The sequence below is a fragment of the Lissotriton vulgaris genome, chromosome 5 (genome assembly GCF_964263255.1).
Source record: "Lissotriton vulgaris chromosome 5, aLisVul1.2, whole genome shotgun sequence".
NCBI lineage: Eukaryota > Metazoa > Chordata > Amphibia > Caudata > Salamandridae > Lissotriton > Lissotriton vulgaris.
Genome location: NC_141693.1, coordinates 1,964,501,734 through 1,964,517,175, shown reverse-complemented (window position 1 = coordinate 1,964,517,175; position 15,442 = coordinate 1,964,501,734). Strand labels below are relative to the sequence as shown.

Sequence of the window (15,442 nt, the reverse complement as noted above, 5' to 3'; positions counted from 1 at the left end):
TCTCTCTGTCTCCCTCTCCCTCTGTCTCCCTCTCTCTGTCTACCTCCCTCTGTCTCCCTCTATCTGTCTCCTTCTCTTTGTATCCCTCTTCCGCCCTCTGTTTACCTCGGACTCGCTCCCTCTGTCTCCCTCCGGCTGTATCCCTCCCTCTGTCTCCCTCTCTCTCTCTCTCTCTCTCTCTCTCTCTCCCTCTGTCTGTCTCTGTCTATCTCCCTCTCTCTCTCTCTATTTCCCTCTCTCTCTCTCCCTCTGTCTCCCTCTGTCTATCTTCCTCTGTCTGTCTCCCTCTCTCTCTGTCTCCCTCTCTCTCTGTCTCCCTCCCTCTGTCTTCCCCTGTCTCCCTCTGTCTCCCTCCCTATTTCTTCCTCCCTCTATCTCCCTCTGTCTGTCACCCCAGCTTCCTGGGCACACACACAGCCGCACCTGAGTACTTCGCAGGTCTTTAAAAGACCGTTTACTGGGAGACGTTATGCAATAGATGAGGCGTAGTGAGAACAAAGCTTTCAAAGGCATGCCCTTCATTAGCAGCAGTTATATGCTAAGTGCCCGTTAATACCTGTGTCATCCCGCGACACACCCACCATTTGCAGGCGACACAGTACTGTGTCGGGACACACAGTTTGGGAGGTGTAGAGGGTGAGTGTGGGAGTTCCCCTCGGGAGCAGTTAGCAAAGAGGTCAGATCAATCGACTTCCTTGGACTCAACAACAGTTGGCTCTATTCATAACAAGCAACTCTATTGGTTGTGCAGTAACAAGCGACTCAATTGGTTGTGCAGTAACAAGCGGCTCATTTGGTTGTGCAGTAACAAGTGGCTCTGTTGGCTGTGCAGTAACAAGCGGCTCTATTGGTTGAGCAGTAACAAGCAGCTCTTTTGGTTGTGCAGTAACAGCCTGTAGGATTGCCCCCTTACTGTGAACAGGTTCCAGGGACAACTGCATTGCTTTAATCCAGTTTTAATAAGAGAAGGGGCCAATTTGTTCAATGAGATCTCTTCTTTGTTGTTCCAGTGGAGACTAAAGTGCCTGAGAAGGGGGTGGTCCTGCGAAGATAACAATTAGTTGGTTGTTAGACCCCTTCACTTCTTTGATGAAGATGGCATTGCCTGGAAGCTGGTCGAGCTGTCTCTCAAGGCCCGCCTTGAGAGAAGGCTGGGTATGAGAGTGTCTTGAAAGGAAAGATAGAGGCCTGCCTTGAGAGACAGCTGGGTATGAGAGTGTCTTGAAAGGAAAGACAGAGGCCCGTTTTGTGAGACAGCTCGGTATGAGAGTGTCTTGAAAGGAAAAACAGAGGCCCCCCTTGAGAGACAGCTGGGTATGAGAGTATATTGAAAGGAAAGACAGAGGCCCGCCTTGAGAAATATATGGGTATGAGAGTGTCTTGAAAGGAAAGACAGACGCCCACCTTGAGAGACAGCTGGGTATTAGAGTGTCTTGAAAGGAGGGACAGAGATCCGCCTTGAGAGACAGCTGGGTATGAGAGTGTCTTGACAGGAAGCCCAGAGGCCCGCCTTGAGAGACAGCTGGGAATGAGAGTGTCTTGAAAGGAAAGACAGATGCCCGCCTTGAGAGACAGCTGGGTATGAGAGTGTCTTGAAAGGAGAGACAGAGGCCCGCCTTGAGAGACAGCTGGGTATGATAGTGTCTTGGGGAAAGACAGATGCCCGCCTGTAGAGACAGCTGGGTATGAGAGTATATTGAAAGGAAAGACAGAGGCCCGCCTTGAGACACAGCTGGGTATGAGAGTGTCTTGAAAGGAAAAATAGAGGCCCGCCTTGAGACACAGCTGGGTATGAGAGTGTCTTGAAAGGAAAGACAGAGGCCCGCCTTGAGAGACAGCTGGGTATGATAGTGTCTTGAATGGAAAGACAGAGGCTGGCCTTGAGAGACAGCTGGGTATGAGAGTGTCTTGACAGGAAAGACAGAGGCCCGCCTTGAGAGACAGCTGGGTATGAAAGTGTCTTGAAAGGAAAAATAGAGGCCCGCCTTGAGACACAGCTGGGTATGAGAGTGTCTTGAAAGGAAAGACAGAGGCCCGCCTTGAGAGACAGCTGGGAATGAGAGTGTCTTGACAGGAAACCCAGAGGCCCGCCTTGAGAGACAGCTGGGTATGTGCGTGTCTTGAAAGGATAGACAGAGGCCCGCCTTTAGAGACAGCTGGGCATGAGAGTGCCTTGAAAGGAAAGACAGAGGCCCGCCTTGAGAGACAGCTGGGCATGAGAGTGCCTTGAAAGGAAAGACAGAGGCCCGCCTTGAGAGACAGCTGGGTATGAGCGTGTCTTGAAAGGAAAGACAGAGGCCCACCTTGAGAGACAGCTGGGTATGAGAGTGTCTTGAAAGGAGAAACAGAGGTCTGGAATGCGTTGGAGACCTGGGTATTTCATGACTAGTTAATTGTAGCCACTGAAGAGAGGTTGTGCTGAGAGACAGCTGGGTATGAGAGTGTCATGAAAGGAGAGACAGAGGCACGTCTTGAGAGACAGCTGGGTATGAGAGTGTCTTGAAAGGAGAGACAGAGGCCTGCTTGAGAGACAGCTGGGTATGAAAGTGTCTTGAATGGAAAGACAGAGGCCCGCCTTGAGAGACAGCTGGGTATGAAAGTGTCTTGAATGGAAAGACAGAGGCCCACCTTGAGAGACAGCTGGATATGAGAGTGTCTTGAAAGGAAAGACAGAAGCCTGGAATGAGTTGGGAGACCTGGGTATTTCATGACTAGTTAATTGTAGCCACTGAAGAGAGTTGGTGCTGTGGGAATCCATCAGTGAGTACATGACACAAGCCGCACCCAGCTCCAGACATGGGTTTTGTAGGAGTCTGGGTTTGTTTTAGGGTTTGGCGTTGACAGAAGAGCCCTACGGAGCATCAAAGTTCTAACCTTGCTGCAGGCAGCCAGCATCTTCTGTTGATGGTGATGTGTCCCTGGGTCATCCAGTTGGAGCACAGCCACACAGCACCCACCAGGTGTTAAAGCATAACATTTATTAATAGGGACAAGAAGAAGGGCACATTCAAGGTTTCAAAAGAAAGTGGCTTTATTGCCAATAAAGCTGCAGCTGAGACAATTTGCAGGAGTGCAAAGAGATCTGGTTTTTTCAGAAAGCAAGCCAGTTCTTATATACAATTTTCAGAACCTGGATACATTAATCATTAACAATAACATCATGGTGTGACCATGCTAGAATTAGGTCCACGTGTACATTACAGTATCAAGTTGCATTTCAGAAATATGTCTACGTTCACAATTTACATTATTTGCGACGCATCTGACCATGCAGCTACAGGTTAATCTTTAAACTACCACCTCCTGACTTTCAGCCTTGCCTTGGCCGGTTATCTTGAAATGTCAATGTGCAATGTTGATCTACTATCAGCAGAGGCCCGTGTTTTCTGCTTTCCCACACAAATGACCCACTTGCTATCTGTGCTGAGCAAACACTTTGCCTCTTCACTTAACGGGGCAAGGGCAGGCCAAACTTGTCACGTCCTAGGTCAGCGAGCGATTTCTAGAAAGGGCTCGCTGAACTGACTGAACTGGCTCTGTACATAGGTGAAAAGCTAGTGAACCATTAAACAACTTGGAGCTACAGCAGAATGTGAAGACTTTCTGTATTCTAGCGAAAAACCCAGATACTGTTTCTTCAGTGTCTTGAATGCATGCATTTAATTTTGACCAGTCTATTTGTTTTCTGGGTACCAGTGTATTTACTTTAGCCATTATTTTTGCTGGTAAGTCTCTAATATCATCTGATATATCATCTCCTCCTTTCCTTGTTACTGAAGTTATATCTTCCCATTTTATTTTTAAAAATTCATCATCCTCTCTCCTTATTTTTCCCCAAATGTCTGGTGGCAATATTATAGAAAACATTTGTTCTATGTCATCCAGTGTGAGAGTGCTAACTCTTAGTATTATTTCTGTCTGTCTGTACCATTCTTCTCTGTCTTGTCTAATATCTGGAAACTGAAGTGCAAATCTATGTAATTCAACATTTGACCATGGTGTGTGCACTTTAATAGTGGGCTTCCCTTCCTGACTACCTGGTACTTCTCTTAATGGCATGGCAAGAGAAGGGGAAAGAGCCCTAGCTTCCTCCTCTTTACTTTTTTAAAGTTTAGTACATTTTCGTTCTAGTATCATAAGTGTATCTATCCATTCAGCTAATATCTGGACTGCATCTAGTATTTCTGTGCTTGTTGCCCCTACATCGTCTATGACCGCTGATATTGTGCCGTTATGAGCACGAGACAACCTGTCAGGTTGGGGGTAGCTGTCTTCCTCAGGCCAATGTTTGTCCCAGTCTTTAAACCAGTTGTAACTTTTCTTGTCCAGCTTTTCCAAAGCACTGCGTTGAAGTGCAGGCGTGAAATCAGTAGGGAAGCGGCTTTTTGCACTACGCCATGTAGAAGTACCATTTTTCATAACCTCCATCACCCACTCGTGTATTATTTTCTGTTCTTTTTCTGATATTTTTGTTCGTAACCCTTGTCTACCAGAGGTAGAAAGAGGTGTATCTTGAAGTTGTACAGGTACTGTCTTACTAGTTGGTGATGTAGCTTGTGGTGTGCGTGTGTGTGGTGCTGATGAAGTTTGTGAAGTTTGCATTGTTTGCGGGCTGTATGGTGGTGGGGTTGTTAATAATGCCTCTATTACAGGATCTTCAGTATGTTCCTGTTCTAAGGGAGCATTAGGTAGAGTGGGGTATACATCTGGTATTGGCTTGTGAACTGTAAGGCAGTTGTCTATTTCCATTTCTTTTTCCCTACAACTTGTTACACATCTTTCTTTTGCCTTCTCCCTATCATGTGCCAAAGCTTTCCCTTTCGTTGTCCTAGGTTCCCCTGGCCATCTGTTAGCGGCGTATGACCGCCATGCATGAAATGCATCCCATTGTAATAAACGTACTTTCTTCCCTTTCTTTTCACGTTCCCTTAAACAATCTTCTAAATAAAGCATTTTAGCTCTGTCAAATGTCCCATATTCTGGCCACTGTAAATCAGGATTTTTCCTGGTATAATGAGTCCATTGATCTAGATGAATAGCTGTATGGTACCCTTTTTTCCCTGACACGTACCATGCTGGTGTGCCACGAGGAGGTGTTGGTTGAGTGACATCTAAGGCTGCCCTGCGGCCTTTAGCTGTGCTCAAAAATAGTTTGCTAAGCATTTTGAATTTTATTTAGTTACTAATTTTATTATTTTTCCTCTTTTATCACTTTTTATTTCCTTTTGTTTTAAAGTGCACTTAAAATACACTATTTTACACTACTTTACACACTTTTTTATACTATATTTTAACACTTTTGCAAGATACAGTTGTATGACCTATTTCAACAATATGCATATGTATTTTTATTTTTTTATTTTTTTAGACGTCTATCAGAAGCATGCTCTGTCTAAAGGCGACCACCCACGGTCCCTCTCCTAAAAGCGACCACCCACGGTCCCTCTCCTGTCCTTGGGATCCTTATGATCTTTCACAGGTTGGACAGTCCTCCTCAGGCACCTATCTTAAAGGCGCCCTCAGACCTCCCCTAGAGACCTCTAATGAATCTCAGTTTGTACCTTCTGATGTATGTTAGAAAAACACTATTCAATTGATAAAATTGAGTTCAGTGCAGTTAAGCACTGCCTACCTGATCATCAGACCAGTTGTATGCCGTTGTATGCACCCTTCTTAGCTGTGGCAAAATCACCTGATGGCTCAAAGGAAGCTGGTGGTGTCTTTTGTCAAAGGCTTATCAACGGGAGCCTTGTCGTCTGGGCGTGTCAGGAAACAAGTCCTCTCAGTAGCTGCGCAGAATACACTGAGACTGGAAGGCCCCTGAAGAATCCAAAGACAGCAGTTCTTTATCCCCTGCAGAGACCATCAGTTCCTGTCGAGTCACGGCGCCATCTGTTAAAGCATAAAATTTATTAATAGGGACAAGAAGAAGGGCACATTCAAGGTTTCAAAAGAAAGTGGCTTTATTGCCAATAAAGCTGCAGCTGAGACAATTTGCAGGAGTGCAAAGAGATCTGGTTTTTTCAGAAAGCAAGCCAGTTCTTATATACAATTTTCAGAACCTGGATACATTAATCATTAACAATAACATCATGGTGTGACCATGCTAGAATTAGGTCCACGTGTACATTACAGTATCAAGGTGCATTTCAGAAATATGTCTACGTTCACAATTTACATTATTTGCGACGCATCTGACCATGCAGCTACAGGTTAATCTTTAAACTACCACCTCCTGACTTTCAGCCTTGCCTTGGCCGGTTATCTTGAAATGTCAATGTGCAATGTTGATCTACTATCAGCAGAGGCCCGTGTTTTCTGCTTTCCCACACAAATGACGCACTTGTTATCTGTGCTGAGCAAACACTTTGCCTCTTCACTTAACGGGGCAAGGGCAGGCCAAACTTGTCACGTCCTAGGTCAGCGAGCGATTCCTAGAAAGGGCTCGCTGAACTGACTGAACTGGCTCTGTACATAGGTGAAAAGCTAGTGAACCATTAAACAACTTGGAGCTACAGCAGAATGGGCACGTACATGTTCACTTGCCTTTCTTTTCTGGTTTCAGCTGAATTTCAGACAACTTAATTTAACCCTCTGTGCACCAGCTGTGCACCATGGAGCAACATTTCATTATGACTAGTGGGCTCATTTTGATTGCAAGCAGGTTAATAGACAGAAATTAATATAAACTACGGTTCAATTTAATATTTTCATTCAACAAAGGGCCAACTAATTTTTCATCTTTTACACAGGGCAGGCTCTGTCTCCAGTGATAGGGGGCCGGTTCAGCCCCTGACTGCCTCTGGCATTGGAAACAAGCCCTCACTCCAGTATCAGAAAGTGTGTCCAGGTTCTTGAAGTTCTTCAAAGTTCAGTGCACCTTAGCAAGGCACTACAAAGATGGATACTGGGCTTCTGCTGCTATATGTTATAAGCCTAACGAGCAGAAGATGCCCGTAAAGAAAAGAAATCTCTTTTTATAGAAGAGGACCTCAGCAATATTCTAGACTAGTGATATTTACATTTATGTCCTTCAAATCTCATTTCAAGAAGAACGAGCTAAGAGAGTGGCTGCATTCATTCTGAGCTTGCTTCCGTCAGCTACCGAGAACTGAAAAAAATGTGGCCACCTTGAAGAACTTCATAAAGTTAATAGAGGCTTAAAAAGTAGTCAAGGAGTTCACAAAACCTGCTTCGAGTCCGACCTCTCTCACAAATTAATTCTCCCTGAAAAAATCTCTAATTAAATATATTTTGCAGGAAATGTTGCTCTCATGCGTAATGGTGAAAAGTTGACACTGGCACTGTAATTTTAATGTGGCAACACAAACAAGCACCCCTGGGTCTGTATGGAAACGGCGAATGCGGGGGAGTCCCTTTTTAAAGGACGGTTTCCCTCACCCACCCGTGGGTGGCATGCTTCATCATCGGGAACCTCCTCGCACTGTGAACTTTGTTGCAGTGCGGGCTACAACCCCCTCACTGAGAGGGAGGAGCTCAGGGATGCTTTTTCAAGGTAATTGTGAGGTATTCTAAAACCTTCAAATGAGCCAGGCGTGGAGGGAGTATGTGAGGATAGTGAGGGTGAAGTTAAAACTAACTCCCTGGTAGGCCAAAGACAAACTTTAATGGGGCATCTAGGGGTCAGGATTAAGAAGGTATGGGCTATTGCAGGAAGATTCAACCTGTCATGGTCTCTAGATGGTCGACATGTTTCAGCTAAAATGCCCTCCGCTGAGGTGCCGGGGCTTTCTTCAGGACCAAGTGAATTGTGAAAAAATGTGTTTAAAAGTGAATTGTGCCCAATACCAAATTTGGTAGGTGGAATAAAAGGATATAGCCAGCCAGTGGATTATTGAAGCAGTTATAAGGATCTGTTGGTCAGCAAAGTCCCCATATTGTCAGGGGAGTTAATGGCAGCTCATCTTCGTCGCACGCACTCGTGGTGGCTTTCAAACCCTTGCGGGCAAGTTGCCCCCGAGTGTTTGGAAGCCACCTCGAGTGCGTGCGCCGAGGATGAGCTGCCACTTCGCAGTTTCCATTCAGACCCAGGAGTGCTTGTTTGTGTTGCCATATTTGTTATGAGGGGAAGTGCCCCCTGATGGTCTTTAAACCTCCTCAGGCCTCTTTTGTGTGTATCATCACTATAATTTTAATGTCAAACATTTCTAATTGTCACTCAGTATGTTTGCCCCAATCTTTCCTGCTCGTCACAGAGATCCCATGTGTTGAGGACGAGATGGGGGCGGGCGCTCCTGCTGGCTGTGACTTACTTTCAGTAGTAAAGAAAGGGTTATTAGTAGCTTAATTTGCATGTTGTGTCCTTCCTGGGTTAACTCTTTGGGTGTGAACTACCCCTAGATGACAAGCCAGCACGTGTTATAATGTGTTTATTGTTTCATCAGATGCCAGTGTAGCACATAAACATATACTCTGTTTGGATTCTAAGTAATATTTTAAAATGATGATCTAGAATCATAATCTTGCAAAAATAATATCAATTAGTTGTATGATAGAGGCACGCATGAGTAAACCACACGTGCCTCTACAACGCTGCCCTCGCCGCGAATGCGTCTGACAACACATTCATTTACCACCCATGCCTTTACCATGCATGCCTTTACCATGCAATTTTGTGGTAAAAGCATGACTGGTAAAGGGATATGTGTGGTAAAGTTCACGTCCGAGACCTTAAAAAACTACCCGACCCGCCCGAGCCCTTAAAACTATCCTGACCCCCAGCCCTAAAACGTACCTCGAACCTGAGCCCTGAAAACTACCCCAACCCATAAAAACTACCCACACCAAAACTCGGCCCCAGCCCCTCCCAATACTTCCTGTTTCTGCGGCCACCCATTCCAGCATCTAGGCACATGTATGCCAAGGCCTGTGCATGGTCAAGGCATGCCTCGTTGCGCTTGCAGGGGAACTGCACATGTGGCTTAGCCAGTGTTGTAAAGGCTGTTTCCCATTTCAATTTCATGCGTTTTAGTGTCAATCACACATGCCATTTAAAGTTTAAAAGGATTGAGTCATGTGACTGAAAGAGATCCTGTTTCACGCACACGCCTGTAGGCATCCGACATGTCACGGCTGTGGATATTCATGAGGCTTTTCTACACAGAGATCAAAACTCTGTCCTTAGCATAAAACACATTCCTTGTGTCCAGAGCATTAGGTCAGACCTGGAGTCAGCCACAGTGATCAGTGCACAAAAGGAAAGATTTGACCCACCTGCACAGGAGCACATGAGGGCTGAAGCGGGGGTGGGTGGGGCCTCAAGACCTCAGCAGAGTCCACACATCAGGGCACAGAAGAGGTTTAGGGGTTCACAAAGACACGCCGCAAATATTCAACTAGTTGTTCAGTCTTCGCCCCTTCAGGATATTGTTTGGTCCAGACCTTGTAGTGTGCACATCATGAGCTGAACCATCTCTAGGTGTGACCAATCCAGTGCAAGCCACCAATGACGTGTCCAGGTTGAGGATGGGTCACCTGATTTCAAGACTAATTGCTACTGACACCTGACCCTTCAACTTTGACCATTTCGTAAGCCCATGAAGATGTCCAAGGCAAAGGGAGAGCAAATATTGGAAGTGTTCAATATGTGGATCATTAAGAGTTTTTAAAATTTGCAATTTGTGTGCCTCAAAATTTCAGAAGCAGAGTTGGTTTGGGAGTAACCCTGGGCGTAGTTCGCGAAGTAGCGCTACGTGTTGCTACACGAAGTGCACTTTGCACTACGCGAGCTACGCATAGCACGACACGAACTGGGTAGCACCCTGTTCGCACTGTGCAAGATGCCGTTTTCAATGATTGCACAGTGGGGAGAAGCATGCAGCACTGTGCAATCATTGAAAACGGCGTCTTGTACAGTGCGAGCTGTAGTTTTCTGCCGCTCGAGTAGATTTTTACTCGAGCGGCATCTTTCTCAACGCGGACTGGTAGTTTCTCATCGCGAGCGGTCACGAGCATACGCAACCACTCGTAATGAGAAACCTGACCTCCCCGCGTTGAGAATCTCGCCGGTAGGTTTATTTTCCACGCTCGCGATCGGCAACTTGATGTTGCTTATCGCGAATGGTATGTCATTTTGCTTGCTCGCGGTCGCCAACTTGACGTTGAGGACCCCGAGCAAGCAAAAAATGACAGCTGCACTACACTACGCATTTTTGCACTGTGCTACGTGCAGTTCGCGTAGTGCAAAGTAGCGCAAACTTCGCAAACTACGTGGGCGTAGCGTAGTGCTTTGCCCAGGGTTAAGTTGGGAGTTTCCCTTCAATCCATATCTTGGTTGACCCCAATAAGGTTTCCAAATCCATAGGTTAACCGTGAGGTGTCCAAAGGGTCAGCTGCAGATCCTATAATGATGCATATTCAATTCAATTCAATTCAAATGATTTATATAGCGTGCTACATACCCAGAGGGTCTCAAGGCGCTTGGAGAAGGGTGGGGAATTACTTGTCGAATATCCAGGTTTTAAGTTGCTTTCTGAATGCTAGGTGGTTCTGAGTGAGGCGAAGGTGAGTGGGAAGTGAGTTCCAGGTTTTGGCTGCCAGGTAGGAGAAGGATCTTCCTCCCATGGTGGTTTTGTTGATGCGAGGTACAGCAGCAAGGGCTTGGTGGGAGGAGCGTAGCTGGCGGGAGGGGGTGTAGAAGGAAAGTCGTGTGTTGAGGCATTCGGGTCCAAGTTCGTAAAGTGCTTTGTGTGCGTGGGTTAGGAGGCGGAATGTTATCCTCTTATTGACGGGGAGCCAGTGGAGGTTTTTCAGGTGACCAGAAATGTGGTCTTTACGCGGAATGTCTAGTATGAGTCTGGCTGATGCGTTCTGGATGCGTTGGAGTTTTTTCTGAAGTTTTGCGGTGGTACCGGTGTATAGGGTGTTTCCGTAGTCCAAGCGGCTTGTAACCAGTGCGTGGGTGACCGTTTTTCTAGTTTCGGTGGGGATCCAGCGAAATGTTTTTTTGAGCATGCGAAGGATGTTGAAGCAAGATGATGAAACGGCGTTGACCTGTCTGGTCATCGAGAGTGAGGAGTCCAGAATGACGCCCAGGTTCCGTGCGTGGTCCGTCGGGATGGGTGCTTTTCCAAGGGACTCTGGCCACCACGAGTCGTCCCAGGCGGAGGGGAGGTACCTAGGATAAGGACTTCTGTTTTGTCGGAATTCAGTTTCAGGCGGCTGAGCTTCATCCACTCGGCTACTTCTCTCATTCCTTTATGTAAGTTTGTTTTGGCGGTGTCAGGGTCTTTGGTGAGTGAGAGGATCAGTTGAGTGTCATCAGCGTAGGAGATGATGTTGAGGTTGTGTTGGCGTGCGATGGCCGCGAGGGGGCTCATGTATACGTTGAAGAAGTTGGGGCTGAGTGAAGATCCTTTTGGCACGCCGCAGATGACTTCAGTGGCCTCTGATTTGAATGGTGGGAGGCGGACTCTCTGGGTTCTTCCGGCAAGGAACGAGGTGATCCATTCCAGTGCTTTTCCTTGGATTCCTATGTTTCTGAGGCGTTGTAACAGGGTGCTATGACAGACTGTGTCGAAGGCTGCGGAGAGGTCGAGGAGGATGAGGGCGACTGTGTCTCCATTGTCCAGTAGAGTTCGAATGTCGTCTGTTGCTGCGATGAGTGCGGTCTCAGTGCTGTGTTTGGCTCGGAAGCCAGACTGTGAGGAGTCTAGGGATTTGTTGGTTTCGAGGAAGGCGGCGAGCTGGTTGTTGACAGCTTTCTCAATGACTTTGGCCGGGAATGGAAAAAGCGAGATGGGGCGGTAGTTTTTGAGTTCGGTGGGGTCAGCTGTGGGTTTTTTCAGAAGGGCGCTGAGTTTGGCGTGTTTCCAGCTTTCCGGGAAGGTGGCGGAGTTAAGGGAGCAGTTGATGACATCTCGGAGGTGGGGTGCGATGACGGAGTCAGCTTTGTTGAAGATGTGGTGAGGGCATGGGTCTGTGGGGGGTCCTGAGTGGATGGAGTTCATCAGGCGGATGGTGTCCTCAGTGGAGATTGGGTTCCAGTCATTAAGGATGTTCAAGGGGGGTGGGGGTACGGCAGAAGGTAGGGTGGGTTGGTCTCCAGGATGGTTGTTAAAGCTGTTGTGGATGTCTGCTATTTTGTCGTGGAAGAACGAAGCTAGGGAGTCGCAAAGGGCTTGAGAGGGAGTGATGTCGTTGGAGTTGGCAGTGGGGTTGGTAAACTCTTTGACGATATTGAATAATTCCTTGCTGTTGTGGGCGTTGTTATCAAGTCGGTCTTTGAAAGCGGCTTTCTTGGCGGTTCGGATCAGTTGGTGGTGTATGCGGATGGCGTTTTTGAACGCGTCCCTGGTGCTGGTGTTTGGGTCTTTTTTCCATGTCTTCTCAAGGGAGCGACAGAGTTTCTTGGATTTCTTAAGATCATCGTTGAACCAGGGGGCGTTTTTGCTGCCTAGTTTGATTTGACGTTTTTTCAGGGGTGCTAGGCTGTCGGCGCTGTTGGTTAGCCATTGAGTGAAGTTAATGGCTGCTTGGTTGGGGTTCGAAGAGTGGGCAGGGGGGTTTTGAAGAAGCGATGAGGAGATCTGGTCGATGGTGATTTTGTTCCAGTTTCTTCGCAGAGTAGGTTGAGGATGGTTGTGGGTTGTGGTCTTTTTGTAGATAAAGTGAACGCAGCTGTGGTCCGTCCAATGGAGAGCTGTGGTGTGACTGAAGGAGATATGTTTGCTGGAGGTCGAGAGTGTGACCTGCGTGGTGAGTGGGGGTATTAACAAGTTGTTTGAGTCCGAGGTTGGCGAGATTGTCCAGCAGGGTAGTGGTGTTGCTGTCGTTGCTTTTTTCCAGGTGAAAATTGAGGTCGCCCAATAGAATGTAATCCTCGGAGGGGAGGGCGTGTGGGGTGATAAAGTCAGTGATGTCTTCACTGAATTGTGCACGGGGTCCTGGTGGCCTGTAGAGGAGGGTGCCTCTGAGTGTGGTCTTGGGGTCGGTGTGGATCTGGAAGTGAAGGTGCTCGGCGCTAGCGAGGTTGACGTCTGAGATGGTTGAGATGCGGATGGAGTTCTTATGGACGATAGCGATGCCTCCTCCTGTTTGCTTGGTGCGGTCTTTTCGGATGATCTTGTAACCTTCCGGGATGGCAATGGTGATGTCTGGAGCTGAGGAGGCGTTCATCCATGTTTCTGTTAGGAAGGCAACGTCCGGAGAGATGGTGTCAAGTAGATTCCAGAGGTCGATGGCGTGTCTGTGGACCGAGCGGGTGTTGAGCAGGATGCATTTAAGGTGGTTGGTGTCAGGTCTCTGTTTGGTGTTAGTGGATGAGGAGTTGGTCTTGGTGCCGTCATACTTGCAGGAGTTGCATGAGAAGGGTCCATGGGTGTGTCCGGGGGCGGCTTGGGCGCAGTTGTGGAGTCGGCCGGGGTTTAGGGCTAAGAGGGTGGAGGCGGCGTATGTAATGCGGGTGGGGTGGGTGGGACGGGGGTTAGGGGGTCTGGCGCTGGGCGCGGCCTTGGCGCGGACTGGCGTAGACGGGCTTACCTTTGGCGCACCTTCGGCGCGGCCGTAGAGCGTGGATGCTGCGCGTTGGGGCATTCGACTTAAATGGATAGTCGAGGGGGGCGGAGCGTGGGAGGGTCAGCAGGGAGGCGTTAGCTGGGAGGGTAGGCGGGACAATCGAGTAAACAACAAGCCAGGTTCCAAAATGGAGTTTGGAAAGTGAAACTGGGACAGACTATGTTTAGTGCAAAGCTAATACCACAATGAATGCACAGTCGAGGCAGCACAAGAATGCAGATTAAACAATGTCAGCAGTAGCTACAATCACGTGAAGTTAAACCACAATGCAGAAAATGATGCGAGGTACGGTGCTATTAATTAGTCAAAGCGCTATGTTTAAAATAACAATTTCTATCGTGCGCGATGATACCAGGTCAGTTTCACTCAGGCGCTGTGCTTCAATGTCGAGCGCGATGTTCAGAATGCACTTTAAAAGCTAATTGACTCGAGCCCGATGTTCAGAGCTCCTTACAATCACGCGCTATGTTTAGTATGCTAATGCAGTCGAGTGCGAGTTACAAATGCTGCTTTACAGCTATGCGCGATGAAATAAAGTAATTGCAAGTGAGCGTGATGCTCAAATTTCTACAATACCAGCGTGCAGCAGATCTCAATGGCCAGGGAGCGTGGGGGGGAGCGACCGTCTGGAATCAGATCCAGGTGGATCAGCCTCCCTGTTGTCCTGGTGATATCTGACTCCCTGTGACTTTTCATCACAGGTGCCGCGGCCACGCCCATCAGTGGGTTCATGGTGTGGGGTATCGCCAAGGGTCTGGAGGTGCTGCTCTTCATCTTCCTGGTGACTGGAGTCTACTGTTGTCTGAGGAGACAGAAACTGCGAGCTACAGAGAGGTATGGAAAGATGGATGGAGGTATAGAGTGCGCACCACTCCATGCCGCTGCAGAGAGGTATGGAAAGATGGATGGAGGCATAGAGTGTGCACCACTCTGTGCCGCTGCAGAGAGGTATGGAAAGATGGATGGGGGTATAGAGTGTGCACCACTCCGTGCTGCTGCGGGAGGTAATTGAAGGGCACCTCAGATGCAGTCGCTGAAATCCCTCATAACGAGTGAGAGATGATCTCTGTTACACTACTGTAGGCATGGCTTCTACTAAAGCATTCCTGCTGATCTAGGGTCTGTGTGTGGAGTAGGATATGAGTGCGGCCAATGCTTATTATGAAAAAAAATAAGAGCAGGGCCTAATATTTTTCTAGGAATACTTAGAAAAAATATATATATAAAACTGCCTGATCTGGATTACACCTCCTGCTATTTTCTTCTACAGCCCTACATACCTCATACCTTTATCTCACACCTGCAGGTTCTTTTTCATCCATGCTTTGTTCTTTTGTCTCCATTTTTCTACCTTTCTCTTCCTCCTTTTCCCCCTTTTCTGCTATTCTGTCTCTGGTCCCCAAAATGAGTGCAAGTCACAGGTGTGAAGTATGCACTAAACGAAAAAGAGAGAAAGAGAGAGAGAATGGGAGAGACAAATAGATAGAGAGAGAATGTGTGTGTGTGTGTGTCCTGTCACTTACATTCCAAGTGCAGAACAAAAATAAGCATTCGATCTCTGCTTTTAAAAGGTGCGCCTGCCGCAAACAATGACAGTGCATAATATCACCTCAGAAAGGCAGAAATTTTGGCTTACAGACAAAGTCTTATAACCAATTTTCTGTACGATTTAGGATAAATTCAACAACAGCATATTGTTGGATTTATTAAGGCCATAATCCTAAGTCTTTGAATGATATTGTATTCAATTCCTAGCAATACGTATGTGTTCATAAACTATTGTAATGTTATCCTATGGGGTTAGGCATTTACAATGGGAAAACTGAAAGGTGCAATTTCTCTATCACCAGGGCATATAAAACATCTTTTATAAGAACCCTGATTATAGTTACATGACCTCTCACCC

At 47.2% G+C, this 15,442-nt stretch overlaps 1 protein-coding gene across 1 annotated transcript in view; it reads left to right on the top strand.

The window, feature by feature from the left end:
* Positions 1-15,442, top strand: part of LOC147717890 (lachesin-like) — an 83,331-nt gene that overhangs the window by 47,424 nt on the left and 20,465 nt on the right. Inside the window, exon 4 of the mRNA XM_086924658.1 lies at positions 14,238-14,370. Within this exon, the coding sequence (XP_086780784.1) occupies positions 14,238-14,370 (133 nt within the window). The remainder of the gene's footprint in view (positions 1-14,237; positions 14,371-15,442) is intronic.